Source organism: Hirundo rustica, chromosome 24, assembly GCF_015227805.2.
Source record: "Hirundo rustica isolate bHirRus1 chromosome 24, bHirRus1.pri.v3, whole genome shotgun sequence".
NCBI lineage: Eukaryota > Metazoa > Chordata > Aves > Passeriformes > Hirundinidae > Hirundo > Hirundo rustica.
Genome location: NC_053473.1, coordinates 313,359 through 341,342, shown reverse-complemented (window position 1 = coordinate 341,342; position 27,984 = coordinate 313,359). Strand labels below are relative to the sequence as shown.

Here is a 27,984-nt window from a genome sequence, read left to right as displayed (position 1 = left end):
CCCTCTGCATCCCGATGACAGACCAAAATTTGCCTTCACGGTGCCAACAATAAATAATGCCGAGCCCGCACAGCGGTATCAATGGAGAGTTTTGCCTCAAGGAATGCGGAATTCCCCAATGTTATGCCAATGGTATGTAGCCCGTGCCTTGTCTGGAGTTCGCAAGCGGTTTCCTGATGCTCACGTCTATCATTATATGGACGACATTTTGGTGGCTACGCCCACTCAGGAAGAGCTGCTGAGGCTACAGCCTCAGTTGTTGAATGCTCTGCATTCACATGGACTGCAGGTGGCTCCAGAAAAGGTACAACAACAACCTCCCTGGAAATATTTGGGAGTCAAAATTCTGGAACGGACAATCCGTCACCAGGAGGTGCAATTTGTGCAATCAGTGAAGACACTGAATGATGCTCAGAAGCTGGTAGGTGTTATCACTTGGTTACGTCCTTACTTGGGACTGACCACAGCACAACTGTCTCCCTTATTTGAATTGTTGAAAGGGGACACTGATTTAAAGTCACCTCGTGAATTGACCCCTGAGGCACGAAAAGTGCTGGAGGAGGTTCAGCAAGCTGTTTCGGCTTGCCAGGTGTACCGCATTGAACCTTCCATTGATGTTACTGTGTTCATCACCACTCCTGATTTACATCCTACAGGTATCATCGGCCAGTGGAATGATGATTGGACTGATCCTCTGCACGTCTTGGAATGGGTCTTCCTGCCTCATCAGCCGCATAAGACGGCGACAGCGCTGTTTGAATTGATTGCGCGCTTGATAATCAAGTGCCGGCAACGCTGTTTGCAATTGATGGGTGCAGATCCCTCAAAGATCATACTCCCGGTTCAGAGGGAGGAATTTGACTGGAGCTATGCGAACAATGTTTCGCTGCAAAGTGCTCTCGAGGGTTTTTCAGGGCAGATCACTTATCATCTGCCTAGCCACAAGCTATTGCAAGTGGCCAAAAATACTCAATTTTCTCTACGACCCAAAAGTAGCCAAGAGCCAGTGCAAGGTCCCACCGTCTTCACTGACGGTTCGGGGAAAACAGGAAAAGCCATTGTTACCTGGCAGGATGGATCTGAGTGGCAGGTTTTGGAAGGCCATGAGGATGGCTCAGCCCAACTGGTTGAACTAAAGGCTGCTGTCATGGCATTTGAGAAATTTTCCCAGGAACCTTTCAATTTGATCACGGACTCTGCCTATGTTGCCGACATCGCACAGCGATTGAGTTGTTCAGTTTTGAAGGAGGTCAGTAACCCTGCCTTGTTTGATTTACTGAAAGCCCTGTGGTGTGCAATTCAGGCCAGAGTTCATCCATACTACGTTCTGCATGTACGGAGTCACACTAATTTGCCAGGATTTGTAGCGGAAGGTAACGCGAGGGCTGACAAGTTGGCTAACCCAGCGTGGGTGGCCCCTCAGCCTGACGTGCTCGCGCAGGCCAAGGCATCGCATGGGTTTTTCCACCAAAATGCGCATACGCTGCAGAAGCAGTTCCAACTGACGGCCACTGAGGCTCGTGAGATTGTCGAGTCATGTGATGACTGTCACGCCCTTGGTGCGCCATTGCCGGCAGGGGTTAACCCCAGAGGCCTTAAGGCCTTGGAGCTTTGGCAGACCGATGTTACCCAGGTCGCCGAGTTTGGCCGGCTCAAGTATGTGCATGTCACGGTGGACACGTTCTCATCTGCGATGTGGGCTTCTGCTCACACAGGAGAGAAAGCCCGTGATGTCATTGCCCACTGGAGGCAGGCCTTTGCTGTTCTTGGCATACCTTCTGCTGTGAAAACCGACAATGGTCCTGCTTATGCCTCGCAGCAGGTACGGCAGTTCCTACAGTCATGGGGTGTGTCACATAACTTTGGCATCCCTCATTCTCCGACGGGACAGGCGATTGTAGAACGCAATCATGGTACACTCAAGCGTGTTCTTCAGAAGCAGAAACGGGGAATGCAGGGTGAAACCCCAAACAGTCGGTTGGCAAAGGCTTTGTACACCATCAATCACCTTACGGTGCCGCAGAACTCAAATAATCCTGTCATTTTGAACCATCATCTCTCGTTGCAGGCTTCGGACGGTGAGCAACAGCCTCGAGCGAAGGTACGGGTCCGAAATTTAGTCACCAAGCAATGGGAAGGACCCTATGACCTAATCGCTATGGGGCGAGGGTATGCGTGTGTGTCCACGGACACTGGGACACGCTGGCTACCTTCAAAGTGTGTCCGTCCTGACCTGCGACCACAGAGGCAGAATTCAGCTGACAGGCAAGGTGGAAGCCGTGATCAACTTGAAAGCCACCAAGTGGATGAATCCTCGAGTGATCACTCTGATGATTCCTCCACAGACAGTGATTGAACTTGTATATATTCCCTTTGTAAATTTGTTCATTTTTCTTTTTCTGTTTTTTCTTTTTTTAAAGTTAAAAGGGTGAGATGTTACCCTGGTTTTTCTGAGTTTTTTATTAGCCTTTTGATTTTCATAAATGGAGTCAGATCTTTTAGTTACTGTAGAATATTAGAGCAGTTCTTCTACCTTTCCCACAGAAGTAATATAAACAAATCCTTTGTTTTTCATTCTTTGTCCTTTGTTTGCATATTTCTAACCTGAAAACAATTGTAACTGACAATTCGTCTGGCCACTGAGGCTGAGGGGTGGAAACCCCAAAAAGCCAATCTTCTGCTAGACCCACAAATGTATAAAAGTAAAAGAATAAACAAAGGGGTCTCTTCTCTCCGCTCTTTCAGCTGGGAGCTGGATCAGAGGAACCTCTGCGAAAATCTCTTGTCTGCGTGTGATTGCTTTGTGTGTCTCGGTGACAACTATTGACATTGCCAATGCATTTTTCTCCATTCCTCTGGCAGCAGAATGCAGGCCTCAGTTTGCTTTCACCTGGAGGGGAGTGCAGTACACCTGGAACCGACTGCCCCAGGGGTGGAAACAGCCCCACCATCTGCCATGGACTGATCCAGGCTGTACTGGAAAAGGGTTAGGCTCCGGAGCACCTACAGTATATCGATGACATCATTGTGTGGGGGAACACGGCAATGGAAGTGTTTGAGAAAGGAGAGAAGATCATCCAAATTCTCCTGGGAGCCGGTTTTGCCATCAAGAAGAGCAAAGTCAAGGGACCTGCCTGAGAGATCCAGTTCCTGGGAGTAAATTGGCAAGATGGATGGCGGCAGATTCCCACTGAGGTCATCAATAAGATCACCGCAATGTCTCCACCAACCAGCAAGAAGGAGACACAAGCTTTCCTAGGTGCCATAGGTTTCTGGAGGATGCACATTCCCGAGTACAGCCAGATTGTGAGCTCTCTCTACCTGGTCACCCGCAAGAAGAACGATTTCCTCTGGGGCCCTGAACAGCAACAAGCCTTTGCCCAGATCAAGCAGGAGATCGCTCATGCAGTAGCCCTTGGCCCAGTGAGGACGGGACCAGATGTGAAGAACGCGCTCTACTCAGCAGCCAGGAACAATGGCCTGTCCTGGAGCCTTTGGCAGAAGGTGCCTGGGGAGACTCGAGGCCGACCACTGGGATTCTGGAGCCGAAGCTACAGAGGGTCTGAAGCCAACTCCACTCCAACAGAGAAGGAAATCTTGGCCGCCTATGAAGGAGTTCAATCTGCCTCAGAGGTGATTGGCACAGAAGCACAACTCCTGCTGGCACCTCGACTACCGGTGCTGGGGTGGATGTTTAAAGGAAAGGTTCCCTCCACCCATCATGCCACCGACGCCACGTGGAGCAAATGGATTGCCCTCATCACTCAGCGCACCCGTATTGGACCCCAAATCGCCCTGGGATTTTGAAGATAATTGCAAACTGGTCGAAAGGTGAAAACTTTGGTCTCACAGATGAAGAGGAACAGGAGCAAGTGACATGTGCTAAAAAAGCTCCACCGTGCAACCAACTGCCAGCAGAAGAAACACACTATGCTCTTTTCACTGACGGTTCCTGCCGCATCGTAGGGATGCTCCGGAAGTGGAAAGCAGCCGTATGGAGCCCCACACGACAGGTTGCACAAGCCGCTGAAGGAGAAGGTGGATCAAACCAACTTGCTGAACTCAAAGCTGTTCAACTGGCCCTGGACATGACTGAAAGAGAGAAATGGCCAAAGCTCTACCTCTACACTGATTTGTGGATGGTGGCCAATGCTCTGTGGGGTTGGCTGGAAAGGTGGAAAAAGGCCAATTGGCGGTGTAGGGGAAAACCAATTTGGGCTGCAGATGAGTGGAAGGACATTGCCACTTGGGTAGAGAAGCTACCTGTCAAAGTCCACCATGTGGATGCCCATGTCCCCAAGAGCCGGGCTAATGAGGAGCACCGAAACAAGGAGCAGGTAGATCAAGCTGCAAAGATAGGGGTGTCAAAGATAGACTTAGATTGGCAACACAAGGGAGAGTTGTTTCTAGCTCGATGGACCCATGATGCCTCAGGCCATCAGGGCAGAGATGCCACCTATAAGTGTGCAGGAGACCGAGGGGTGGATCTAACCATGGACAGTATTTCTCAGGTTATCCATGACTGTGAGACGTGTGCTGCCATCAAGCAGGCCAAGCGGGCGAAGCCGCTATGGTATGGCGGGCGATGGTCCAAGTACAAGTACGGGGAAGCCTGGCAGATTGACTACATCCCCCTTCCCCAAACCCGCCAAGGCAAGCGCTATGTGCTGACCATGGTGGAAGCCACCACTGGATGGCTGAAGACCTACCCTGTGCCTCACGCTACTGCCCGGAACACCATCCTGGGCCTTGAAAAGCAAATCCTGTGGAGACATGGTACCCCTGAGAGGATTGAGTCTGACAACGGGACTCATTTCAAGAACAGCCTTATAAACCCCTGGGCTAGAGAACATGGCATTGAGTGGGTGTACCATAGTCCTTATCATGCGCCAGCAGCAGGGAACGTTGAACGGTGCAATGGCCTGCTTAAAACCACTTTGAAGGCACTGGGTGGGGGGACTTTCAAGAACTGGGAGATTAATTTAGCAAAGGCCACCTGGTTAGTGAACACTCGAGGTTCCACCAACTGAGCAGGTCCCGCTCAACCTGAGCCCCTGAGAACAAGAGATGGAGATAAGGTTCCAGTGGTACACATGAGAGGAATGCTGGGAAAAACTGTTTGGATTAATTCTGCCTCCAGCAAAGACAATCCCGCTCCTGGGGTTGTTTTCCCTCGGGGACCTGGTTGCACATGGTGGGTGATGCAAAAGGAGAGAGTGACCCGATGCATACTTCAAGGGGACCTTGTTTTACAGTGAACACTGTGACTGTGTCGGCATCCATATCCACATGTAAATATGTATATAATTTAAAGGTTTAAATTCAATATAAGGTGTTGGTATGAGAAAAAATTTGGGGTGGAAAGTGTTGAGGGTTAGGATTGTTCTTTTTTGTCTTAAAGAATTTTTCCTCTAAGTTACTAGATAACAAAGTGCTGATACTTGGCGGGCACTTGACTAACACAAAAAGACGTGGCCAGGAGGGGGAAGATCACACAAAGTTTGGGGGAGGGAAAAGGACAGGGCTGGGAGAGCTGAGCTGCTTTTTCCTGCTCTGGGCATCGGAGAGGACGGTCAGGCTGCTGCTTGCTGTGGGAAGAGTCCACTGTCAACATAAGATCCAGTCCTGGGAATTCTACCACCATCCATCATCTGCTGGAGTGCCCAGAAATTCAGAGCCCCCCTGCCTGCCCTGCTGGAGCTGGGCCAGCCCCATTCGGCCGTTGTGGCTTCTTCAGCACTGCTCACTTTGCCGGGACACCCTCCTGCCTGCCAGGACATTCCCCCTGCCGTTCCAGCCACCAGCCCAGGAGTTTCCACCGTTCCAGCTTGGTGTTCTCGGAGTCCCAAGGTATCAGACTGCACCGGGTTTTGTGAAAGAAAACCCTCGAAGTTCCTGGTTCTGTTTATTATTAATGCTGTAGTTGTTGTTGTTTGTTTGCCTTGTTATACTTACTAGTAAAGAACTGTCATTCCTTTCCCCATAGCTCTGCCTGAAAAGCCTCTTTAATCTTCTAAATTATAATAACTTGGAGGGAAGGAATTGGAATTCCCCATTCCTAGAGAGGCCCCATCCCTCCCTAGCAGATACCTGTCATTCAGACCAAGACAATGAGGTTCAAGGGGGACCCTTCTGGCTTTCCACGACTCCCTGAGAGCAGGGGGCAGCCAGGCGGGATCAGGCTCTGCTCCCAGGAAACAAGGGACAGGACAAGAGTAAAGAGCATCAAGTTGTACCAGGAAAGTTTCAGGTTGGACATCAGGAGGAATTCCTTCCTGGAACAGGTGGTCAGGTACTGGAGGGGGCTCCCCAGGGAGATGGAGGTGGACACCTCCCTGGAGATGTCCAAGGAGTGCTTGGATGTAGCACTCCGTGCTCTGGGCTGAGTGACAAGGTGGGTATCAGTCACAGGTTGGACTCGATAACACAGGTTTCACTTGATGACCTTGGAGGGCTTTTCCAGCCTTAAAGGTTATGTGATTCTCCTACTGTGGATGCTTCTTCCTTTTTCCAGTCCCTGCCTTTGCCCCTGCAACTCTGGTGGTGTGACTGGGTCACTTCCCAGCAAAGGCTGAGGCACAAATGCTGAGAACCTCAGCCTTCTTCATGTCCTGGGTAAGCAGGTGTTCCGTTTCCTTCTGGAGAGGGCCCACATTTTCCCCAGTCTTCCTTTTATCACCGGTGTACCTATAGAAGCTTTTCTGTTGCCCTTGATGTCCCTGGCCAGATTTAACCCTACCAGGGCTGCAGGTTTCCTAACCTGATCTCTCGCTGCTCAGACAATCAGTATCCTTCTGAGGCTGCCTGTCCCTGCTTCCATACTCTCTTGAGTTTGTCCAGGAACTCCTTGTTCACCCTCCACAGGCCTCCTGGAGTTTTTGTCCAACTTCCTTGTGCTTGGGATATGTTGCTCCTGTGCTTGGAGGTAATCCTTAAACATCAACCACCTCTCCTGGGTCCCTTTTCCCTCCAGGGCTCTATCCCATGAGACTCAACCAAGCAGATCCCTGAAGAGGCATCCTGAATCCCAGGGCTCACTGTGCCCTCCTTGTTGCCCTCAGGATCCTGAATCCATCATTCCATGTTCGCTCAGTCCAGGCTACCTATGAGCTTCTCATTCCCCACCAGGTCCTCCTTGTTGGGGGGCAAGGAGCTCCTCCCCTTGCTGGCTCTCTCACTTGGAGTTTAACCTCAACACACACAGCTGTGTTGTGAACATGACACTGCCATTGTCTGTCCAGAACTTCATCTGATGGGTGTTCCTGGTATAACCCCCGAAAAGCCACCCTCAGGGGGCTTCCTGGGCTGCACCTGGCAATGGCCAGATCTGGGTCAGTGCTGGGCTTGGCCACCTCAGGTTTATGGTCGGACTTGATAATCTTGAGGGTCTTTTCCAATCTAAATGATCCAATGATTCTATGTCTGGGACTCAGCTCTTTGAAGGTTTGTGCCTCACATAGAAGTTCTGGGTCTGTGGTGGGTCTCCAGTACAGGAGATAGGCACAGGGGTAGTTCTGGCTAGGGACTCCAAGGCACCAGGTTTGGCTGATGTTGGCAACTTGCTCAGCACCATCCTTCCTTCCTGATCTGTTGTCCAGCACTCACTGCCACCTCTGCTCTTTGGACTCTGAAATTCCTAAAAGGTCTTCCACTGATTTCTTCCCAGGAATTTGCTTGAAGTAATTAATATCCTAAATCCATGGATTTTGTATGTACCGAGCACAGCAATCCTGGTGTGTAGCACCTTCCTGCCAGCCCAGGCTGCACTCACGGATGGCCACCAGTCACCTTCACACCTGAGGTGACAGCCAGCATTCCCAGAACTCTAGTTCTTGTCACAGACTCTTCATAAATTGTGGGAGTTCAAGGATGAACTGGGCAGTAAAATCCAATCCGTGCTGCAGATGGTCTGGATGAGGAGCAGTTCCAACAGCCTCAAGGTCCTTGGCCTCAGAAGGCCCTTTGCTCCTCTTGGCACAACCTTCCCCCATCGACACATGAAGAGGCTTCTCCTGGCTCTCAGTGATCCCTCCAACTTCGCACGGATGGTGTTCCAAGGAAGATCTCTCTCTTCCATACTTGGTTTCACGCTTGTTCTGAATTGCACCAGGTGTTTTCCATCACTATATTAGACATAGCCCATTCACCTTCTTCTACCAAATCCTGGTCCTATTTCTTCAAAATTTTGCAGTGAGGATTCTTCTCCCAACTTTGAGTATTTTATCATCTTCATGAAAAACTCAGGCAAATGGACTACTTTGTCAGGGAAAAGAGGTTCTGGGAGAAAGAAGATGGTGCATTGTAGAATGTCAATGATGGAATCCCCAAGTGAAACAAGGATAAGAGAATTCAGCTTCAATAATTTTTTTGGAGATCATTGGAAAATAGAGGAAGGACATTTGTTAGAGGACAGTAAGTGAGCTAAGCCTGTTGGAAGAGTATCTATCAGGTGATTGCAGCACCAGACAAATGACACAAGGCTGCCTCATTCTCCTTCCCAATTCTTACTTCATCCTTTCAGGTGGGATGGAGCCAGTGCTTCACGGTAGCCCCACGTAATGCCATGTTTGGGATTTTGAGGAGACTGCTGATCACACAGCCATGTTTCAAGGAGAGCTCCTATGACATCCAGGTTTTCTCTTTCTCTCGCTGCGCTGAGACCTAGCAGGTCTGGTATGGACAGGAATTTGGGGATGGACAAGAAACTGGGAACAGACACAGCCAGGACAGTCTTCCCAAACTGATCAAAGGGATATTCCATGCCACAGGAGGCCATGTTCAGCAAATAAAGGCTTTGTGAAAGCAGAACAGAAGGACATCCCAACCCCTTCTCTGATTCTGTGATTCTTCAGAGCAGGAACTTCCTTCTTCTTCCCTTGTAAAAACCTTTCCTGCCTCTCCAATCCATGGGAATTTTTCCCACTATCAAAACTTATATAAATAAGGAATATGGGACTGAGCTCTCCAAGAAACATCCATCCTCCACCAAAACCCTATAGATGAACTGAGCATCCATAGGATAATAAATGAAAATCCTGCAGATGAAAATTTGATTAAACAAAATAAGAATAAAAACAAAAGGACAGTAAAAAACAGCTTCTTGTGAACACAAATCTGCAGCAGAGCTCTGCAAGGATTGGCGATGTTTAATATGAACATAAACAGACAAGAACAAAACAATGACAAACTCTCCTGGCAAAAAAAGTTATTAATTGGTGGAAGGGAAACTGAAAAACTGCAGAAGAAACCTGCAAGGATCAAAGACATGGACAATAGAGGACAAGGAAAGGTGTCCCTACACATACAACAGAGCATCACAGGAAAATACACACAAAGTTCTAAAAAAATTAGGATGTAAAGGCAGTCTGAGGGCACATCCCCTCCTACAAGGCAAACTAAGGTGCCATAACTGAAGATGGCAAGAGACACGTTCAAACAACAACAAATTAAAAGACACTCACTGAGGACTGATAAAGATACCACACAGGGATAAAGAAGTCTTTTAGCTTCAAGAAATTATTATTAACAGAATTCTGTTAAAAAAAAAAAATACACCCCACCCTTCCAAAACAACCCCACAACCAAATTTCCACATTGCACAGCTGGCCGTGGCCTTATAAAGGCTCACAATAATGACAGGGAGAGCCATGAATGCAAACAATTGTCACATGGCTCCTCCTGCCTCTCTCTACATCTCCAAAAGCTTTTGTATAAATATCTCCATCGTTACTGTCTAAAGTTTAATTCCCAGATCCTTTAAATAGCATTTATTAACCACTAACTGTTGACCTTTGAAAATTTACAGTTCTCAGGAATTCAACAAAGTTCTCATGCACATGAGAAAAACAAACAAAAAAGTACCTACAACTAGGGTTTGCAATTTGCATTGGGTTTCTAAGAGCCAGGCCATGGAATTCGAAAAGGGAAAGTTTATTTGCTAAGACTAATACAGAAACCCCTCGATTCAAAATATGGGAAATATGCTGGTAAAAATGCCCTTTGTCTGTGCTCTTGGATCATGTCCTAGAAGTAGAATTTGATGGTCCAAGACTCCTATTTTTGGCATTTAACAAAAACCTACAGTTCTCTAAATACACACACACACACACACTTAAACTTCATATAGTTCTTCCATCTACAAGAAATATTAATTTAGGCAAGGGATTTCCTCTTGAAGTCACTGAAGAGGTGATGCATGAGGTCGGCATCCCCAGGGCAGGCGCCTCAGCTCTGCTGCATTTCCCGGCGCATCTCCTCCAGAGCCGCCTCCCGCTGCCGCAGGAGCTGCTTCAGTCGGTTGATTTTTTCATCCCGTATCGTCTCATCCAGGTCTGGGGGAGCCACAGGGAAAGCATCATCTCGGAAAGAACCTTCCAGAATGGAAGCATCCTCTTCAGATGTCACTAAAACTGAAATCCCCGGGTGGGTAGTGTCACTGCACCGGGGGGACGTGTCCTGCTCTGAGTCCCTCCCTTGGGACACTCTGACAGAGCCAGTCGTAACACCTGACTGTGGTGAGCCTGGTGGAGGTGAAACACTCCTGTTAAGTGCACTGGAACTCGAGCTGGTGGTTTCTGAACTGGGATCTGTCGCTGATTTAATTGAAGTTCTCCTCTTCTTGCCACTGTCTGACAAAGGTGAGTATTTTATTTTCCTTCTCCTAGTCAAATCCTCTTCCAGACCCACAATTACCTGCACAGTTAGAAACAGACAAAATTCAGTTTTGTTAAACTCAGCATCAGCTACGTTATAATATCAAATTCTCTAAGCACAAATTACAAGTTATTTATTGCAAGCTTTTTAAAATTACTGCCTGGAAGTTTCAGCAAAGGAACAAACAGATTTCTGTGTTTGATATTTTTCCAGTAAAGATTCCCAGTTAACAATTCCAAAACACTGAATTCCTTCCTTAGTCAACACTGCATGCCTGCCTCTCCTGGACACGTCCATCACCTCCTGTAGCTGTTTAAGTTAGCACTATTGCAACAGAAATATTTTCTAATTTGATGGGAAAATTCAGTGTAGAAGAATTCTTCATGTCTGCATTTCCAAAACCTCAATCTGAGGAGTAATGTCCACTATAAGACTAAATTCCTCCCAGATGTTTTATTATTTGAATCACGGAATCACATCCTGTTTTGAGTTGCAAGAGACCTTAAATCTCATTCCATTCAACGCCCTGCCATGGGCAAGGACACCTTCCATGAGACCAGGTTGCTCCAAGCTCCATCTAACCTGGCCTTGGACACTTCCAAGGGACAGATTAAAGTTAATGGTAATGTTAATATTAATGGCGATATTAAGAGCAGCCATAGATCTGCTAATTATTAGCAGATTAGTAAAACCTGAGAAAGTCTTTGATTGAGTAGAATCACACAGAAGAAAATGTAGCTGAATAGAAATACTTGGATGGATAAAATCCTTTCCATGCATTAACATGGAAGTTCTTTCTTCCCAAAGTACCCAACCAATGACAAAGTTTATAACATTTGTAATTCTAAAGATTGGACAGATCCACAAGTAAATTTCTCTTAACAAACCCATTCCTCTGCCTGTACCCACTGCACTACTAGACAAATGTAACCATCTACAGAGGGTTAAATATAAATCAGGCTCCCAAGGTCTGGTCCCTATTCCAACAAGGACCATCACCACAGTAGTAGGTATAGTCCTCTCAAAAGCATTTGTATTGTTACCATTTGGGACAGCTCAAATAACAATATGTAGAACTCCGGTTTCTTCGGAGGGCTTATAGCAAAGGTTTATTGAAAGGTCTTTTATGCAGTATTTTGGTACAACGAATATTGGTTGTTTCAGACCAACGCCTCTCAGTAAACATCTTTATCAGTAAAGATGTTGGAAAAACAACAGGTGTCAGGAAGAAGATATCTGCAAGGATTGTTTTGCGTTCCTCCTTATGATTTCCCAGGCCCAAGTGAGAGAGTTATGTACTTGGCTTTTCCCACAGGCTTCAAGCTACTGCCTGGAACCTAAAATCTAATTTCTAACCACTGTCAGTTCCCACACATTTGTTGTTCAAGTTTCCTCCAGTAGAACCCAAAAACAAGGATAAAAATTCCTAGAGGGTGCTCAAGTCATACAGAAATCTCAAACAAGTTGTAGGAACAATTCTCACAGATATTCCAGCAACTCCTGACTCTCCTGGTGAATTCAGAGGTGGGAGACTCCAAATACCTCCAGCTTTCTACTGACTAAACATACACTACTTTCTGAGCGTGTTTAGCACTGAAAAATCCCAGATACCTTTTCATCTTTAAAACTTTCCTGATGATGACTCATTTCCACATCCAATGAGGATGAGCTGCAAGAATCATTTTTTCTTTCCAAGCTGTCACTGGAACAAACCCTTTCTTCTGGATTCTCACAGAAGGCCCTTAATGGTATTCTTGTAAGGTAAACTCTCTCCTCCTTAAAGAGACCAAACTTTTTCCTTAATTCCACGTATTGTCTCCAGTGTGGGTGCTCTTGGTGTTTGGTCTGAATAACCTTTCCCGGTGAATCCATCTTTTCACATTGGATCTGAAATACAGAAACAGTGAGAGAGCCATCAATCACTCTCTCACTCTAAATATATAAAAAAAGATAAAATATTTTATATAAATATATAAAAAAGATAAAATATATTAATATACAAAAATAGGTACTAGAAAGATAGGTGAATATTTATTTTGTCTGCCATTCCCCAAGAGCTACGTTTAACACAGGCAACATTTAGTACAGATAAGCCAATTTTGATAAATTATATGCAAATTATCGTAGGTCTAACACTCGTTATTTAACACTCCAAGTACATTGTGGAATATCCAGAAACTGTCCAGGCCAACAGCAACCACAGAAAAAAAAAAAGCAACAAGAGAATCACTTCTTCTACCCCTTCAAAGCACCAAAGAAAGACAACAGAAGAGCAGGTAGTGTCTTTACTCTGAAATCCAGAGGTTAGCAAATTTAGGGAAAAGAACACCAAACTTGCTGTGCTGTTTCTCACCAAGGTTAAAGCAAAGGCAAACGCTGACACTTGGCATCACGCAACACTGAAGAAAATAAATTATAGTTCAACCATTTTTCAGGTGACAATCAAAAAACTAGGTCTTACAGTCTGTTGCAACAATTAAACGTCCAAAATTTGCAAAAATACACTCATCTGACATTTTTGTTCTGCCTGGACAACACAAATGAATTTCAGAATGGTTTTTTTATCTGGAGACAAATTTATCCTGGCCTTTCAAGCTACTAAAAACATCACCCCCATCCTGCACGGGGAGTTTGGGGATTGGAGGCTTACAACTTCTAACATATTTTCAACATTATGATCTTAAAAGACTATGTCAATGCAGCCATTACTGATCTCAAGCATTCCTTCTGCCTGATGTGAACCCAGGAGTGAAGGAGGTGAACCCCTTCCCACCAGGGCAAGGGAGAAAGGGAACACAGCTCCTGCCCATGGCTGTCAGAGAAAGCAGAGTCTGCAGCTGACAGTGGCACACCAGAGCTCTCTCTAGAGAACAAACTCTGCTCTTCCAACTTATTTTCCTCTTGTGAAGCCACAAACTTGTCCTTCTCTACCCTACATCACCCCTACAACCCTAAGGCTGTGCCGTGAGCATATGGCATCAACACCTAAGAGCCCAAACCATGAAAAGCCTCCCTGGAGTTCAGTTATTGCTGGCCATTTATCTTGGGAAGAAATCAAAAGCCACCTTTCCTCTACCACTTTCTCTTCTATGCATTTCTCACCTGTACAGTGCAAAATTATTGGGAAAAAGGCCATTTATTGACTAGAACCAACCTTAGAGCAGCATTTCCAGGATACCTGGTTACAAAAATGGGTGAACTCATCAACAGCCATTGTATCCACCTAAAACCAGGACCACAGAACCACTGACCAGACAGTGAAGTGGCATGTTTATGATTTATTACCTTTGGCCTGTCTTTACTGACAGCACATTCCTGCTTAGCCTGAGGTAACACAGCCCCTGCTGCACTTGGGGAATGACTCATGTCTTTGCCATTTTGCGACACACCTTCCTGCATCCCTACTGCTGGAACTGGGATCACTCCACTGCAGGAAATGCTCTTGGTGAAGGGCAAACTCTGTCTATGGATTACAGTGGGATCCTGCTGATTAGCACTTGATGTCAGCAGAGCTGCAGGTGTGGATTTCAAGTCATTTCTTAAGCCAAGTGATGATGAATTTTTGGAGACCGTAGATGGTTTTGGGTCTTTCTGAGACAGCACCACTCCTTTGCTTTTTGACAACACCAGATTCACCACTTTACTGGTTATTTTATTGACTTCAGTAGAATCAATTTGCCTGGGTGTCTCCTTTTTAAGTAAAGCATCAGAAGAGGATGACGTTTGTTTGTCAGCCTGGGCTGACAGAACATCAGAGCCTCTTTTGGTCAATAAATAGACTTTCCCATTGTACATGACCAGAGCATTATCTTTTAAAGGTGTGATTTTGGTTTGGCTTCCACCAGGACCATTAGAACAGAGTGGCAAAATATTTGCAGGATTAACTTCTACATTCTTGGAGTCTGACAAAGTTTTCAGGATCTTGGAAGCCACATTATTTGAAGACTTTACAGGGATAAGACAAGCTGCTGAGAGAGGGGCAGTTTCTTGCACGATCCATTTCATGGGAGTTCGCTGGCACTGCTGCCCCTCGGATGTGACTGGCTCAGAAGAACCAGATCCCTTTTGGGCAGCTGTCACTATCAGTGTCTTTGAAACTTCCGTGGCAGATTTGGGACAAAAGCCCTGCAAGTGCTTGGGCAGGACTTGGGAGGTTTTCACTGTGTTCACAGGTGACACATAAATCACTGTTGGTGTTTTTGTATTGTCAGCCCCTCCAGATACATTGGTGGCTGCAGCTGCCAGGATTCTTTGCTGTATTGCAGGTGGCAAAAGAGATGCTGGAACAGATTTCACTTCTGCATCAGCTGGAATCTGGAGATGGTGTCCGGTTGGCAGCATTGGAGACTTGACAGTCACTGGGAGGGGTTTGGTGTTCATCACCATGTAGGTTGTGCTGCTCTGGTGAGAGGAGCTCGTGACGGCCACGTTCTGCACTCCATCCATGGGTGCACAGCTGCTCTGGGCATTGGCAGCTGCACTTGGAATCAAGCTTTCCTTTTCAGAACCTGCCCTAGCACTCTCCTGCTTGTCTAATGTCCTTGTAAGAATAATCTTTCCAGGATTAGGAGGCTGAAAAATAGGTATCTTAATAGATGAAGGTGCAGCAGTATTGCCAAGCTGTGTCTTAAAAGTAAGACGGACTGGGCTAGAAACATTTGCATTAGAATTATTTGGCATGGCTGGAGACTGAACTACTGGCACAGAGCTCCCAGAAGTTTTAGAAACAGGAAGCAATTTCAGAAGGTTTTTTCCATCTGGTCCCGTTGTCTGAACGACTCGGTACATACAGCCTGCAATGCTTAACAAAGAAAAGGGAAAAGAGAGAAAAATGAAAGGCAGTGTAAGTGAACGAGCATAGGTACTTTAATTCACAACCAACAGTGAACTCTACACCCAGGGCTGAAGCAATTTAACTCCTGGAAAATACCTGAGCTTCAGGAGCTTCCTACTGACCTACCTGGCTTTCCATTTCAGACCACCTCAGACTGTCTGAAAATAGTATCCAACTTCTACATCCCAGAGTAGCAAGAAATGGCAACTTTTTCAGATTAAAAATAAGTTAAAATACCCTAGGAAACACCTCACATTACCTCTTCTTCCCCTCATGGGGCCTTTCATTATGAAATGAAACCACTACCTCCCGATTTCCCAGAGAAGTCTTACTTTTCCCTTTTCCACCTCACTGTTACTATTTATATCCTTCCTGAGTACTATTAATATAAATTTCAGGAACACTTCAGGAAAATACAGGCAGAGTAGTTGCATGTCAAGATGGAAACAGAAATTACTTCAGACACAACAATGGAATTTGGAAGCAGGATATGTTTATCCTGTGGAAGAGGTGGCTCCTGTGCCTCCATCGCACCTGCCCAGCCATTCTTAAGGCAGATACAGACCACAGAGGTGGTTCATCCTCAAAGAGATAGAAAACCTTCAAATGCTACTGGGTTATAAAGGTTTTTGAGAACAGAAGTCTAAGTCTGGGAAGGAAAAGGCTTCAAAACCAAGGAGGAACACATGAAAACAGGACCAGGGACATCTGGAGAGAAAATAGATTTCTTGCAGGTGAAGGTAAGAACTCACCAAGAGACAAACAGATCTTGTCAAATGACTGCTGCAAATGCCAAGATTTTTTGAGTCCATGGCAAAATAAGGAACTCCCCACTCCAGGGGTGTTTGCCCAAAGCAGGCTCTTCTGCAAAGAATCCCTGGACTCTGAGCAGAACAATCTACTGCCCAAAACACTGCAGAGAATCGTGTAGCCAAACAGAGCTGCCCTAACTGGAAAGAAGAGACCAAATCACTGGAAATTGTTTCCTGACAGCAGATCTAGAGCGATTAAAAGGCAGAGCTGGCAGCTCCACTTGAAGTCACCAAGAGCACCACCTCCAGCCCACTGACTTCCTGCATCAAAAAATACCTCGGGAACACAGACATGGGAGTGGTTCCCAGTCCAATCCTGATGACACCAAGTGTGGTGTTTTGCTTTCTGTCAGGTAGTTCTGAAACCAGCATTTTTTCTGTCTTTTCGGACTTCTGACTCAGCTTGGGGCAGTGCCTGGGAGAGCTCAGTGCTGTGTCTCACCCCCACCACTGTGTCTGCTCAGGAGTCAGCCAACCTTTGCCTTTTCCCATCAAGTGGGAAGTCAGAGGAATGCTCTTCACTCCCAAAGTTGGGCAGTTGCTGCTGGGGGTCCCATTCCCCTGTGGACTGACACAAACACCCCACTACTGTCTGCCCAACACACAAAGGCATCAGGCAGAACAGAGCCTTCCTTGCTTGCGACCTTGGAATTAACTCCCACACCTAGTATTTTGGTACAATGCCTCATTTCAGATAACAGTGTGCGAAAATTGAGATTTTTACATGAGGTATCAATGCACTGGACAGGAAATTCTGCAGTACTTTTGTTTTCAAGGTACTGAAAATTAAAATATGGGCAATATATCCCATGGTTCCTAACTGAAACTGTCACTGGAGGGCTTAGGAGCAAAATGGATGCCTTGGAATCAGAAATGACTGCTGAGATGGACTAGCACTGAGAGGCAACAATTTGACAGAAAACAATTCTGCTTAAATGAAGAGGAAGTAGAAATATTTGTGTGTTTGAACATAATTAAAGCAGAGAAGAAAGACTTTTCGAGCATTTTAAACCTTCCAGCATTACTGACAATGCAAATGAAGAACAGCAGCAGCTCCTGGACAACACTATCTGCTCTGTGCTTCAAATCTCTCAACACCTCTTTCATAACGCCATGATCTACAGCCTCAAATTTGCTTCTATATATAATAAGTAAAGGCAAATTCAGAAGGAATTTTTCAGCAAGTCCCACCAATGTGGAACTGCTGAACAGAGAAACATGCACTTACCTGTACCCCAACTAACTAGGGTTGCAAATTGGCACGAAGGGGCAGAAGAAACCTCATTCCTCCACCTGTTAAAGCAAGGGGACACTTCTAACTTTTGGGCAAGAGGACAGGGAGCAGATCAGAGGGAGAGGAAGCAAGAAAAACAGGGAGAGATGAGCTGAAGATAGATCTGCATCAATATTTTCCTCTGTCAGTTTCCAGCGCTCACCTCCTCATTCCACCTGGAATTACCATTTACTTCCAGCTCGACAACTAAAAAACTGGTTTTGACTACACTACAAACAGGAACTTTAAAAGTAGATGAGGGGGAAAAGCACGTGTAAAGAATCTCATTTGCCTGAGTTCCAGATCATTCTGCTTTTAATGAGTACAGAAGGCAACTGTAGCTTTTTTCTCCATGAAAAAGAGCAAGATGCCCCAAAATTGTAATTGCCTAGGAAATAACATTATTTAACTTGAAAAAATATCACGTATTTACATGTTTGGAGAATGACAAAAAGCTAAAGGATATGCAAGAGAGAAGGAAAAGTCCAACGAGATACTGAGAAGTCGAATTCCCACAGATTTACTCAAACAACGGAGGAGAGAAAGGATCACTGCAAATGTGTTTAACTCTCTAAGCTGAAAAGGCTTCATTGTAACAATTTCCACACCATAAGCTTTTCCCAGGTGATACAAAGAAATAATGATGAGGAAGTTTCATGTCACCAGAATAAAATACTGTTCCCATACATTTTTGACTGATGGAGAGTTAGAAGTTGTTTTGCCTCAGTCTTCAAGGTCAGTGCTTCTTTGAATTAATGAATCTCTAAGAATCTCTTAAGCAGAATGAAAAAAACTCCCTCAGTATCCCCTTTTTAGGGTCACATTAATTTGGTTAAAGAATGTGTTAATTTCTTTTTCTAAAAAATAAAAAAACCCCACCACTATAGGAAATCTGTACCCTGTCAGGTTGTCCTTAGGGATTTCTTCCGTAGTTACTGAAGTAGTTTTCTTTCTCCTCTTCATCCTCCTTCACTTCCCAATCCCCCGCAAGAATAAGCCTCCTCAAGTCTCATATATGAATATTCAGAAACAATTGTGTTGTTATGATACTTTAGAAAGGCCTAAGAAGATCCATGAACAAGCCATGAGGGAAATAAGCTCTTGAAAGGAAAAAAGAAAAAAAAAGAAAAAAAAAAAAAAGGTGGACTGGTAGAAATCTTATTTAACCAGAGAAATTACCAAATTCAATAGAAACAATCAAATAAAATTCTATGACATTCACATTTGATCTGTCAAACAGATCTCTTTTTTTGGACCCCAAAAGAAGATTTCTTCCAGTGAACAGTCAGTGCATGGCAAAGCCAACACCTCCCTACAGATGTGGCATGAAGGAAGGCAGGGTAGCAGAGTGAACAGAAAGAAAGTGGGAGATTTATTTCTTCACTCACTTATTTCAAGACAGAAAAATAAAAAGAATAATCTACATTTCCTTCAGTTCACCAGAATTCCTGTCTTCTTGACCAGACACCCCAGTTTTACCGTCTAAACTTCTCTCACTGTTCATTTCTCTCAGTAAGCAGCACAAAACACAAAATACTGAGTATTCAAATATTCACCTTCTGACCTTTATGCTGGCATTAACAAAAACACCCTTGGAATATTTTCAGGAAATAGGAATATTTATTTCTGACAAACAAATTCATCTACCAAACGCAGTGCAACCACCAGCACCCGATTCCCACAGAAATCCTCACTGTGCCACTAAAAAATGCATCAACGGAAACCAAAGAGACAAACTAGCTCAATTTTCATGCAAAGTCGTCAGAAGAAACTTTTCCATCTGCCTTCACTCCCTGATCCTTTCAGCACAACTTCCATCTACAAATGAAAATAAATAGCCAGGGACTACGGGCCACTCCAGAGAACCAAAAGAATTTATTTTAATGGGTTCAGTTGGATCCAGGAAGCGGCAAAATAACAATTTATTGTCAATTGGAAACGTGCACCCAGGGACAAAGTAAAATTAATTGATTGCAGTTGAGACATATTTATTTTATACAGCTGCATTCATTCCATGGATTATCTGAAAACTGTAATAAAATAATAATAGTAATAATAATAAAAAATGTATAGTAACATAATCTAGATAATATACAATAATCATTATTATCATTATCATCATCTAAAGGAAATCAGGAAATTGATGTGGAATTTGGAGGAATCCTGACCAGAATTTCAGTTCAAGCCATCTCTAACGACAGAGGTTTTATCCTAAGCCAGAAGCTTTCAGTAATGGCAGAAAATCCACTTTCTGTCTGACAGTAATTGCTTCTGGGAACTCTTTTCATCCACTGTGGAACATTCCCTAAGTACAGATAATTGTGTATATGCAAACTGCCAGGAAATGCTCCCTGTGCTCTACTACCAACCACAGCTCACCTGATCCATGATCAGATCCTCCTCCAGCCACAAAACCTCTGGTAAAATCTGTGACCATCAAAAACAGCCAACATGGATCCCACAGCAGCCCTGGGATTCAGAAATCACCCAAACCTCACCCCTGAGCACACAAAGCACCGTGAGAACTCCTGAGAGACAAGGAAAGGCATCAGGAGCCAAACCATGGCTGGACCTGCTGGGCCAGCTGAGCTCCCCAGTGTAAAGCAGAAATGGAACCACAGAGAGCTGGGCATCCCAGAGAAATCCCTCGGCACGATAATCCAGCACAGACACCTCTATGTGGCTTGATGGTAATGAGGGACCTGATCAGTGAAACCGACCCAGAGCGTCCAGAGAAGAGAATGGGGCTGAGGAAGGCTCTGGAGCATCAGGAGTGACTGAGGGAGCTGGGAAAGGGGCTCAGCCTGGAGAAAAGAAGGCTCAGGGGGGACCTTCTGGATCTGCACAACTCCTGACAGAAGGGGGCAGCTGGGGAGGATTTGGGCTCTGTTCCCAGGGAACAAGGGACAGCAGGAGATAAAACAGCCTCAAGCTGTACCAGAGGAGGTTCAGGTTGGATACTGAGGAAAATTTCTTCATGTAAAGGGTGGCCAAGCACTGGCAAAAGCTTCCCAAGGCAGAGGTGGAGTCACCATCCGTGGATGTGGCACTTGGGAACTTGGTTTAGTGGTGAATGCGGCAGTGCTGGGGGAGTGGTTGGATTCATTGATCTTTAAGAGCTTTTCCAACAGAAATAATTTCATGATTGTGAAAGGTTCAATTCCTCTCACGTCCCCACTCCCCGTTTCCCAGCTGCCTCCAGCACATCCCACCCTCACCGCGATGTGGCCGCAGTGACAACAAATACCAAGAGCCCCCGACAGCAAAATACAATCAAAACACAACTGGCGTCGAGCCGGAGACGGCATCGCACGTGGGGCGGGGCTGGAACTGCCCCCAGACCGCCCCGCCTGGGATGGGAACGGAAAAAGGAAATAAGGGAAGGGCGGAAGGGCGGGACAGAAAGAGAAAAGAAAGAGATGAGAAAGGAACGGATAACGAAGAAATGGAAGGGACGAATAGGACGACGCCCTCCCCGCCGACCCCCGCCCGTCCCGCCGGGGCCGCCGCCGCCCCCGCCCTCCCGTTTCCGCCCACGGGTTCCGGCAGGGCGGGGAGCGGCGGGACCGTACCTGGCGGGGCGTCCCTGCGAGCCGAACCCCCGGGCACGCCCGTACTCACAACTGCGGCCGCTGCTCAGGGCTCCGCGACATGGCGGGGCGGCCCCGCCGCGGCTCCGCGCACGCGTCACTTCCGCTCGCCCCGCCCCTGCAGCGGCCGCTTCCGGGACGCCGCTTCCGGGAAGTGGCGCCGCCCGGCGGCCGCGCGCGGCATCGCGCGGGTGGCGCTTCCGGTGCGAGCGGAAACGGGCGGGGCGGCGCCGGGGGGCGCCCGGCAAAGGGCACCGGCACCGGCAGCAGCGTGCTCGGCTGTGGATGAGGCACGGGCTGGCCGCGGGCCAGCACCGCTGAGTGTGGGCCGGTGTTTAAATAGGCAATTTGCGTGGGCAAATATATGAAATAATGTATGCAAGGACAGATGTCTGTCAGAGTGGAGTGAACACATACACACGTGAGAAGAATTGTATGTTATCAGTGAGCTTTCTGGGTAATATATGTTATGTAATATACAAAATTAAGAACAAAGTATAATAGATCATTTAGTATCATTATATAATTGTATAATTATAATTAACTGGTAAAATATTAAATTGAAATAAAAGTCAAATACTTACATTTATAATCAAACATTATAAAATTTTATCATTATTATGTTCTTATGTTTTATATTATTTTATGCAATCTGTATTATTGATTACATGAAGTAAATATATTTTTGTATTATATTATATAGATGCTATGAAAAGGGGCACCTGACCTTGCACAGACTACAAAGACACATGCGCACATAAAAGGAGACTGAGGCTGTGAGATATACATATGTAATATATATATATATATATTATGTTCTACTATAGCAGTATATAGTACCCAACAGCAAACAATAACATGACTCTGTAGGATGTAATAGTAAATATAAGTACAAGTAATACACTGAATAACACATGGCAGATATAAAATATCCTGTGCATTTTGTTATATATTCTGTGTTTTTAAAGTTATATAGAGAAATGAAAGAGTGCCTGGGAGTGTGTGCATTTGTAGAGTATAAATATATATAGTGTGTGTATAAAATGGTGAGAGAGAGAAAACAACACAAATCACGTTATGTATTGTTAAGTACTCTCTGGTGTAACATTAGGATAAAAAGGTCTGAGACTGTATAAACACATGGACCTATAGACATGAATGTGTGTGTATACAAGTGTATAAATACATATACTAAAGGTGTTTGTCTATGATAGAAATATTATATATAATACATCTTGTATTGCATGACATATTGTTATATTATATTATATTATATTATATTATATTATATTATATTATATTATATTATATTATATTAGTGAAACTTATCAGGTTGACAAGGTGGGGATTGGTCACAGGTTGGACTTGATAATCCCGGAGGGGTTTTCTAACCTCAATGATTCCATGATTTTGCAGTGTCAGACTCTCTATTGCATGGAAGGGAAGAGTTTCAAAATCACCTGTTAAAATTTTTCTTTCACCAACCAGAAATTGCTGGGGACACATTTGGCTGTTCTCCACATGTGGAGGAACAGCTTTGGAAGTTGTGTCCCTCCATCTATGTTGTCAGGCTCATTCTCCTTCTTTGGCAGGGATGAGCCCGTATGGCTCAGATAGTAAACCAGAACCTTGTCAGCCCCAACCCCAGCTTCTCAGAGCTTCAGCTGCTTCTCCAGCCCCGAGCCAAACACACTGACAGTCACCAAACATGGTGCTCTGTGTCATGTTATCCATGAAGATAGGCCAGGTTGGATGAGCTTGGAGCACCCTGGGATAGTGGAGGGTGTCCCTGCCTGTGGCAGGGTGGGGGACGGGATGAACTTTAAAGTCTCTCCCAATCCAAACCAATCTGGGATTCTGAGATGTTACAAAATTGCTTGAGAGAATCTTGTCACTGATCTTGAAGCTGCTCCCTGATTGAAAGACCCTTTCATATTCTGTCTGCTCTCTCTCTCTTGCTCCATGACCAGGATCACAGAATCCCAGAAGAAGGTTGAAAAAGACTTCCAAGACCATCAAGTCCAACCTTTAACCAGTCACCAGCTGGACAAGACCACTGAATGCCGCATGCAGTCACTCCTTGAAAATGTCCAAGGATGGTGACTCCACCACCAATGGATCCCCCATTTCCCCCCTCCACCCCAAGCAAGAGAATGAGTCAAAACTCTCTGGATTTGTGAATGTCCGGATTGTGGTAACAATGGGGTGTTGGGATAATACAGGAGAAGGTGGATGTGTCTGAAGAAACCACATCCATCCCATGGAGTTCCATCCCATGGAGTACCCACATTGGAGCAGGAGAAATGCTAGGAAGGATGAGCAGCAGAGGGAGTTTTTATGCACTGACCACATCCCCCATTCCCCATCCCCACTGCACTGCCCGGGCTGGAGGGAAAGAGGAGTTGGGGATGTGAAGTTGAGCCTGAGAAAAAAAGTGGTTTAAGTCTTGTCTTGGTTTCTCACCATCCAAGTATATTTTAATTTGCAATAAACTAAATTAATTTTTCCATCATCAGGTGGTTTCCCATGACAATTATTGGTGTAACATGGAGATGATGGGAATTTGGGAGAAAATAATCCCCCTGTCCCAGCTGGTCCTCAGAGGGGCTGGGATCGGCTGGGTTGAATGTCCGATCATGACCAGTTGGGCCCCACAGGTCTGGTCCTACTCAATGAGGACTTTAATAATCACAAATTCACAAACATTGGAATTATTGAAACGACAGAAATACAGGTTTGGAATTGCCATTGATAAATGCACCAGCAACAATAGAATGATGATGACAATGATGAGCAACAACCATACCAATAATGATGTGCTAACATGGGTAATAATAATTGTATGCAAAATCTTACCAAGAAGGCATCCCCAGCTGGGAGGGAGGAGAGCAGCCACCCACTGATTCTCTCCAAGGTCTTCCTCTTCACTAGTGTAATTGATACCCAACCCAGTCATCCTCCTTCTATTTCATGTACAGCATGATCAAGGCAAAGAGTTGGGTTATAAAGTCATCCACAAAATCCTGGAATCATTCATATTGGAAAAGCTCCCCAAGACCATTGACTCCAACCTGTGAAAGTTCTCCACCTTATCAGCCAGAATAGAGCACTGCATGTCATGTCCAGGTATTCCTTGGGCACCTCCAGGGATGGAGACCCCAAACCTCCCCGGGCAGCCCCTTCTAATCCTAACCACCCTTTCCATGAAGAAATTCCTCCTTATGTCCAACTTGAACCTTTGCTGGCACATCTTGAGGCTCAAGACACAGAGATTAAGACCATCCTCTGGTCTTTGTGGTTCTTGATACGCCTAAAAAATTATAATCTTTAGAATTACTATTCCTTTATAAATTAAGACTGCCATGAAACCCCTGGTGTGCTTACACAGAGCAAGGTGTCATGGGGGCAGCTGAGGACAGTGTCTGGCATGTGACAACAGGCAAAGGCACCATGACCGGTCACAATCTGTCCACGTCACCACTCTGAGATGATCCTGCACTGATCCAACCCTTGGCCTGCATCAAGAGGTTACCGCCATTTCAGCCGACGAGGGAGCCCTTACAAGCTCTCATACTTCTTGGCCAGCAACTCGTCAATGGGATTTGCTTACGCCCAAACTCATGCTTGTGAATCTCTTTCCATTTTTCTACAAGACCTGTAATTCTAGACACAACCCAGAATCATGAATCATGGAATCATTTCGGCTGGAGAAGCCCTCTAAGATCATTAGGACCAACTGTTAACCCAGAACTGCCAAAGCCACTGCTAAAGTATATCCCCTGAACACCTCCAGGGATGGTGACTCTACCTGTGCCCTGGGCAGCCTGTGCCAGGACCTGACCACCCTTTCCATGAAGAAATTTTTCCCAATATCCAAACTAAACCTCCTCTGGCACTGCTGGAGGCTGTTTCCTCTTGTCCTATCCCTTGTTCCCTGGGAGCAGAGCCTGATTCCCCCAACTGCCCCCTCCCGTCAAGGAGTTGTGGAGAGCCAGAAGGTCACCGGTGGGCTTCCTTTTTGGCTATATCCTCCTCTGCAGAGGATCAGGCACAGGCATGATTTGTCTAAGATATTGTGACTGTCTCAACAGGAAAGGTGTGATGAGAGAAGAAGCTGAGCTGACTCCCAGAGACTCATGTTCAGTCCCCCCTCTCAAGAAGGACTCAAAGGGTTGGCTGTGCATTTTTGAACAAAACAGCACAAAAAAATCTAATTAACATAAGAGGCTGCACTGGGTTAACTATGAAAAGAAGTGGATTGAGGCCCTTGGTTCTCTTTTTCCTCGTTCAGTCTCTTATCAGTCCCTTCGGCACTGAAAAATGCTGTCCTGGGCCCTGGTGGGCTGCAGGCATGAGCTCCTGGTGTTTGCTGGGTGTTCAGTCCAGAGCAGGTTTAAAGAGTTCCAAGAAAGAAAAAAGCCATCCAGGGAAATTCTCTGCCTCAGCTAGCTAAAAACTAACTAAAAAGCAAAGGAGAGCTCTCTCTCACTGTCTGTCTGTAGACAACACCGTCCAGGAGCAGAATGTGAAGGAGTGAGTGCAATTTCTGTTAACAAACCTCATGCTGCTTCTTTCCCCCACTTTGCTCTCAGAACCAGTCTTAAAGATGTAGATCTTTATATCCAGCCTAAAAAGAACAGACAATTGGGGATACAAGCATCACAAAGTCACCACAGGACACCACCCCTTATCCCCATATTGTCAGCTTATTAACAAAATTAATATAAATTCTAACTCTACAAACACATACATACATATAGATACAGTATACAGGTATAGTCAGACAATGGCAGTGGCATTCAGCAAACATTTACACAGCAAGCATATTTACACATGGTTCTCACCCAACAATCAGATCTCCCTGATGTACACATCGTGTTGTTCCATCTTTCTGCATTATCCATCATCCGTCATGTGCAAAAACAACCCGAGCAAAAACAACACCATGGATGGGTTTTTCTGTATTCGAGGCAGAATTGATCCAAACTGTCTTCCCTAATGAACCTCTGACATGCACCACTGGGACTTTATCTCTGTCTGCTGTATGTGGGGGCTCAGACTGGGCAAGCCCTGCTTAGTTGGTGGAGCTTCAGATATTATAACTAACCAGGTGGTCTTTGCTAGATGCTGATACCAATTTTTAAAAGATTCCCCACCCAATCTTTCAAGGTGATTTTTGACAGTCCATTGTATCTCTCCACTTTCCTGGCAGATGATGCATGGTAGGGAATATGGTACACCCATTAAATGCCATGTTCCCTAGCCCAGGGGTTTATAAGGCTGTTCTTGAAATGAGTCCCATTGTCAGACTCAATCCTCTAAGGGGTACCATGTCTCCACAGGATTTGCTTTTCAAGGCCCAGGATGGTGTTCCGGGCAGTAGTGTGAGGCACAGGGTAGGTCTTCAGCCATCCAGTGGTGGCTTCCACCATGGTCAGCACATAGCGCTTGCCTTGGCGGGTTTGGGGAAGGGTGATGTAGTCAATCTGCCAGGCTTCCCCGTACTTGTACTTGGACCATCGCCCGCCATACCATAGCGGCTTCGCCCGCTTGGCCTGCTTGATGGCAGCACACGTCTCACAGTCATGGATAACCTGAGAAATACTGTCCATGGTTAGATCCACCCCTCGGTCTCCTGCACACTTATAGGTGGCATCTCTGCCCTGATGGCCTGAAGCATCATGGGTCCATCGAGCTAGAAACAACTCTCCCTTGTGTTGTCAATCTAAGTCTATCTTTGACACCTCTATCTTTGCAGCTTGATCTACCTGCTCGTTGTTTCGGTGCTCCTCATTAGCCCGGCTCTTGGGGACATGGGCATCCACATGGTGGACTTTGACAGGTAGCTTCTCTACCCAAGTGGCAATGTCCTTCCACTCATCTGCAGCCCAAATTGGTTTTCCCCTACATCGCCAATTGGCCTTTTTCCACCTTTCCAGCCAACCCCACAGAGCATTGGCTACCATCCACAAATCAGTGTAGAGGTAGAGCTTTGGCCATTTCTCTCTTTCAGCAATGTCCAGGGCCGGTTGAACAGCTTTGAGTTCAGCAAGTTGGCTTGATCCACCTTCTCCTTCAGTGGCTTGTGCAACCTGTCGTGTGGGGCTCCATACGGCTGCTTTCCACTTCCGGATCATCCCTACGATGCGGCAGGAACCGTCAGTGAAAAGAGCATAGCGTGTTTCTTCTGCTGGCAGTTGGTTGCACGGTGGAGCTTCTTCAGCACATGTCACTTCTTGTTCCTTTTCATCAGTGAGACCAAAATTTTCACCTTTGTGTTAATTTGTAATTATCTCTAAAATCCCAGGGTGATTCAGTTTTCTGGTATGGCCGCACTGTGTGATGAGAGCAATCCACTTGAACATCCATCCCAGCATCGGTAGTCAAGGTGTCAGCAGGAGTTGTGCTTCTGTGCCAATCGCCTCTGAGGCAGCTTGAACTCCTTCATAGGCAGCCAAGATTTCCTTCTCTGTGGGAGTGGAGTTGGCTTTGGACCCTCTGTAGCTTCGGCTCCAGAATCCCAGTGGTCGGCCTTGAGTCTCCCCAGGCACCTTCTGCCAAAGGCTCCAGGACAGGCCATGGCTCCCGGCTGCTGAGTAGAGCACGTTCTTCACATCTGGTCCCGTCCTCACTGGGCCAAGGGCTACTGCATGAGCGATCTCCTGCTTGATCTGGGCAAAGGCTTGTTGCTGTTCAGGGCCCCAGTGGAAATCGTTCTTCTTGCGGGTGACCAGGTAGAGAGGGCTCACAATCTGGCTGTACTCGGGAATGTGCATCCTCCAGAAACATATGGCGCTGAGGAAAGCTTGTGTTTCCTTCTTG

General features: G+C 45.9%; 1 protein-coding gene and 1 long non-coding RNA gene across 6 annotated transcripts; one reads left to right on the top strand and one right to left on the bottom strand.

Annotated features, from left to right (window-relative positions):
- Window positions 1–9,500: 9,500 nt before the first annotated feature.
- LRIF1 (ligand dependent nuclear receptor interacting factor 1) lies at window positions 9,501–21,263 on the bottom strand. Of its 4 annotated transcripts, none has more exons than XM_040085824.2 (5): window positions 21,194–21,229; window positions 17,528–17,592; window positions 13,939–15,454; window positions 12,265–12,540; window positions 9,501–10,692 (listed from the first exon to the last, which is right to left on the bottom strand). In XM_040085824.2, the coding sequence occupies exons 3-5, from the start codon at window positions 15,439–15,441 to the stop codon at window positions 10,225–10,227; spliced, it is 2,247 nt and encodes a 748-aa protein (XP_039941758.1). In that variant the 5' UTR covers window positions 15,442–15,454; window positions 17,528–17,592; window positions 21,194–21,229; the 3' UTR covers window positions 9,501–10,224. The 4 variants fall into 4 exon arrangements, with proteins under 4 accessions (XP_039941758.1, XP_039941757.1, XP_039941755.1 ...); XM_040085823.2 differs by having other exon boundaries at window positions 21,145–21,199; XM_040085821.1 differs by lacking the exon at window positions 17,528–17,592 and having other exon boundaries at window positions 21,194–21,263.
- A 147-nt stretch (window positions 21,264–21,410) lies between these two features.
- On the top strand, window positions 21,411–23,627 carry LOC120762890 (uncharacterized). 2 transcript variants are annotated; one of them, XR_005703988.2, is made up of 3 exons: window positions 21,411–21,595; window positions 21,866–21,953; window positions 23,133–23,627. It is a non-coding gene; the product is annotated as an uncharacterized LOC120762890 (long non-coding RNA). The 2 variants fall into 2 exon arrangements; XR_005703987.2 differs by having other exon boundaries at window positions 21,411–21,619.
- The last annotated feature ends 4,357 nt before the right edge of the window (window positions 23,628–27,984 follow it).

Excerpts from the sequence above, each read along its gene's own strand:
- LRIF1 (XM_040085821.1), bottom strand. The coding sequence starts at position 21,225 with ATGTCGCGGAGCCCTGAGCAGCGGCCGCAGTT. Across the intron at positions 12,541-13,938 it reads TCAGTAAAGACAGGCCAAAG|ATCCAATGTGAAAAGATGGA; the intron begins GTAATAAATCAT and ends TCTGTATTTCAG. Across the intron at positions 10,693-12,264 it reads AAAGTTTTAAAGATGAAAAG|GTAATTGTGGGTCTGGAAGA; the intron begins GTATCTGGGATT and ends CTAACTGTGCAG.